Source organism: Microtus ochrogaster, chromosome 8 (assembly GCF_000317375.1).
Source record: "Microtus ochrogaster isolate Prairie Vole_2 chromosome 8, MicOch1.0, whole genome shotgun sequence".
Classification (NCBI taxonomy): Eukaryota; Metazoa; Chordata; class Mammalia; order Rodentia; family Cricetidae; genus Microtus; species Microtus ochrogaster.
Window position 1 is genome coordinate 34,167,322 of NC_022015.1, and position 4,300 is coordinate 34,171,621.

The window sequence follows — 4,300 nt, forward strand, 5'->3', positions numbered from 1 at the left end:
GGCTGCTAACTCAGGCTTCATCATTACCCAAGGGCATGGGTACCTGTTCCAACAGCATTGAAGCACCGGTCTCTAGTGCCAGACTCTTCTGGCCTAGCCGGTAAGAAAGGTAGGCTCTCAGAGGCGAATGTAGAGACACGCTTTTGTTGTTGTTTTTCTAGACAGGGTTTCTCTGTGTAACCCTCACTCTCCTGGAACTCGCTCTGTTGACCAGGCTGGCTTCAAACTCAGAGATCTTTCTCCTCTGCATCACAAATGCTGGGATTAAAGGCGTGTGCCACCATCGCCCACAGAGGCACCCTATGCTGGGATTAGAGGCACCACTGTCCTGGAGCTCAGTGATCCACCTGCCTCTGCCTCCCGAGGGCTGAGATTAAAGATGTGCTCCACTATGGCCCGCACACTAGGGTAGAAGAGGCAGACGGATCTCTGTGAGTTCGAGGCCAGCCTAGTTTACATAGAGATGCCCAGGATAGCCAGAATTATATGGAGAAACCCTGTCTGGGGAAAAAAAAAAAAAAAGATGTCACCAGATATGGCTGCAGACACTAACCCCCATACAGATGGCACACCATCCCCGGGCCAGCTGAACATGGGATCCATTATCCCTGTCAGACTTCGGACCTCTGGTGCCTAAGGCCAGGGGACGATTCGCACACAACCACAATTTGAAACTCCAGCCCCACATATAGCCCACGTGCAACAAGAGAAGTCCAAAGGGGGGCGCACTTCCGGTGGCAAGCTCCACCCTGGCAATGATGCATCATGGGACTTGCAGTTCACTCGGGTGGGCCCTCAGCACTGCATGTTGGGAGTTGTAGCGCCGTGTGGCATGCTGGGAATGCGAGGCGTTAAAGGGGTTTGAAAACTCCTGGAGGTCCTTCCTCCGTGCCCTCATGGGTCTCGGGAGACTCTCGCCCACATTACTTGAGCACCTGGCCCCCGAACAACTTGCTGTCCTTGCTGGGGTGAACACCTGACTTCAGTCAGGGCGATGGCTTCCTTCCGGTTGCCCATTTCGTCACTGGGAGGCGCCCCCATGCGGCGCCGTGCGCGTCCCGGGGGCTTCTGGGTAGCGGTTTACCCCCGCCCACTGCGTCAGCGTCTTCCTTTCGCCGCCTGACGCCGCCGAGGTCGCACGCGTGAGGCCGGTCCGCAGCAGCCGAGTGAGTAGACTTGCCTGTCGGGCTGCCAGCTGGGGTTCAGACTGAAGGGTGGGTGGCGGCGGGGATTCTAGAGGTGCGCGGCCTCCCATGGTTGGAAGTTTCGGGCTGCACGTGGTCTCACTTGTTGCCTAAAATGGAGGGGTAAGCAGTAGGCCTCTTGGTAACGCCGCCGCTGTTTCCTCTCTCTGTTCCGTTCAGCATGCGCTACGTCGCTTCTTACTTGCTTGCCGCCCTTGGGGGCAACTCCTCTCCTAGCGCCAAAGACATTAAGAAGATACTAGACAGCGTGGGCATCGAGGCGGACGATGACCGGCTCAACAAGGTAGCTGGCTGCTTGCTTCCCTTTGGTCCGGGTACAAATGTCGGCCCGTGGCGGCCCTTACCGTATTAGATAAGGGTCTTAACTAAAATGTGAATGGCTTGTTGGAAATGGAGGGAGGGAGGAGGCCTAAGCCGGATTAGTGGTGGTTTCTTTTTAAATACCCTTTTTTAAGGATCTTGTTCAGGCCAAGAAATGAGTACAAGACAAAAGCCTAGTCATCATGCTTTTGTGGAAGTTTAGTACGACTCAATTTGTGTAGTCCTAATAATTTTGTGACAAGGTCTTACTGTGTAGTTCTAACCAGGAACTCGCTACGTAGACTAAGTAACTTTATTAATAAAGTGTTCTTATTAATTACGGTGTGCAGTAGGTGATACACATATGAGTAGTTTTGCTTCAGAGGCCAGGGGTATCTAGATTTCTCTGTAGCTGAGATTAATGCTGTCTGACAGATGGAAGTGTTGGGGCAAGACTTGGGAAGGATAGCCACCCAAGCTACAGAGTGAAATCCTGTCTGGAAAGAAAAAACAAAACAGTAGTACATGGAGTTATCAATAGAGCTACTCTTTGCCCCTAAAATGTTCTAGAAGAGTATTTTAGCCTCTTTAGGCTGCAGGGATGGAACCCAAACTCCCGTCATGAGCCTTTGAATGCTAGCATCTGAAACTTAACCACTGCCAGCATTATTGTTCAGAGGATTCAGTCCTGTGGCTCTTGGCCAGCTGCTGTGACAATGGTGCGGGTCTAGAACCTTCAAAACACTTGGCCCCTATGTTGTACCACCAATTGTGGCTAGGGGTGTGTTCATACTGACCACTAGGTGTGGTTGTCTACCACAGGTCATCAGTGAGCTGAATGGAAAAAACATTGAGGATGTCATCGCCCAGGGTGAGTTCATTTATATGCATATATGTTTGTGGTCCATCCTAATCCCTGCTGATCAGTCAGTGATCTGCCAGGCTTCGCTTGTGGACCAGAGCATCCTAGAAGCCCTGCCAGAGCTAAGCGAGGCCTTTTTAGGCTTGTGCCAGTGGCGCTTCTGAACACATTCAGGAGCTGGCAGTGGGAGCACTATTTTGCTTCTTCCGAGACGTCAAAAGCTTTTTCTGTGGCCAGGTGCTGGGGACCCTAAACATTGGTACAGGCTTGCCTCTGTTGGAATTAAAGGTGTGCACCACCACCGCCTGGCCAGTCTTTAAATTTTTTAAGCTCTGAGTAGCCCTGCTGTCCTAGGACTCCCTGTATAGGCCAGGCTCAGACCCACCTGACTACGGGTTTATAATGTATCACTGTCTGTGAAATTTGTTCTTATGTTCATTGGTGAGGATGTCAGATCCCCTGAAACCGGAGTTTCATGAACTGCCATGTAAGTGCCATGAATTGAACCTGGGTCCTCCAGAAGAGCAGTAAGTGCTCTTGAGTCCTGGGCCATCTCTCATTCCTAGCTTGTTTGTTTGTTTGTTTAAAGGTTTTGTTTTGTTTGTATAAGAGGAGCCCTGGTCTTTTTTTTTTTTTTTTCTCGAAACTGTTTCTCTATGGCTTTTGGAGCCTGTCTTAGAACTAGCTCTTGGAGACCTAAACCAGGCTGGCCTCAAACTCAAAGAGATCCACCTGCCACCCTTGTACTGGGATTAAAAGCTTGCCCTGCCACTGCCCGCCGACTTTTTTTTTTTTTTTAAGACAAAGTTTCTCTATATAGTTGTGGCTGGTCTTGAACTTAAGATTTTATTGTGGTTAAAGCCATGCACTCACTATACCTGGGTTGTTTGTCTTTTTTTTAATACTTCATTTAACTTTGTTTCTTGGTATGAAGCTGTCAGATTCCCTCAAGCTGGAGTTTGAGACAGTTGAAGGCTGCCATGTGGGTGCCTTGGTTGGTCTCTATGTGGAAGAGCTTTCTTGGCTGGACTCCTGTTCTCATGTTTTTTTCTGTTTATGTAGGTGTTGGGAAACTTGCCAGTGTGCCTGCTGGTGGAGCTGTGGCTGTTTCTGCTGCCCCTGGCTCTGCAGCTCCTGCTGCTGGTTCTGCCCCAGCTGCAGGTAAGTAGAAGTCTGATGGGTGAGTGGTGATAAAAAGGGATTGGTACATAAGACTTGGTGTTGGGTATGGCTCCCAGCGCAGGGCAGCCTGAATGACTTCTTGGAGCAGTGCTTACTTTGGTGTTCCTCTACAGCAGAGGAGAAGAAAGAAGAGAAGAAGGAGGAGTCCGAAGAGTCGGATGATGACATGGGATTTGGCTTATTTGATTAAATCTGTGCTCCCCTGCAAATAAAACCTTTTTATGTATCTTGAGTGGCCTTTACGTGTATTGTCAACATGTGACATCCATGCTGTGTCCTTTACTTATCTTAGTAGGGCCATTACTTGGAAGAATTGTCAAGCCCTGTGAGAGAATAGATAAAGATTTCACTTAACTCAAGCTTGAAGGGTGAAAATGATCCAGTTTCCTTGTAAGGATTGTGGTGTGAGGTAGATGGCTTCCGTCATTAAGCTTTTCATTGTGTTCTAGCTAATGACCCATCCTCTACATTGGGCATATGTGGAAATGTGGGTGAAGGGTTTTGTGCTGGCTGTAAACTTAATCCTGGGGTGGGCAGAGTCTGTCTCACAGGCTACTCTGGAATGTGAAGCCCAGGCCTTTTTAACTCCCTCCACAAGCTGATCAACAAGGGGTCACTAGGTCTGCCTTACTTTTAGGAGACTTTTGAGTGTCAGAGGGGCTGGAGGCAGTCGCTCTGGTCCCAGGCTGTGGTGACGCAGGCCTTTAATCCCAGCACTTGGGATGACGAGGCAGGTGGATCTCTGAGGCCA

At 49.7% G+C, this 4,300-nt stretch overlaps 1 protein-coding gene and 1 non-coding gene across 2 annotated transcripts; both read left to right on the top strand.

The window, feature by feature from the left end:
- The first annotated feature begins 1,037 nt into the window (after positions 1–1,037).
- Rplp2 (ribosomal protein lateral stalk subunit P2) lies at positions 1,038–3,781 on the top strand. Its single transcript, XM_005351522.3, has 5 exons — positions 1,038–1,166; positions 1,365–1,488; positions 2,328–2,376; positions 3,430–3,528; positions 3,663–3,781. Exons 2-5 carry the CDS (start codon positions 1,366–1,368, stop codon positions 3,737–3,739), a joined length of 348 nt encoding a protein of 115 aa, XP_005351579.1. The 5' UTR covers positions 1,038–1,166; position 1,365; the 3' UTR covers positions 3,740–3,781.
- LOC113456569 lies at positions 2,406–2,537 on the top strand. The gene has a single exon (XR_003377335.1). It is a non-coding gene; the product is annotated as a small nucleolar RNA SNORA52 (small nucleolar RNA).
- Positions 3,782–4,300: the final 519 nt, after the last annotated feature.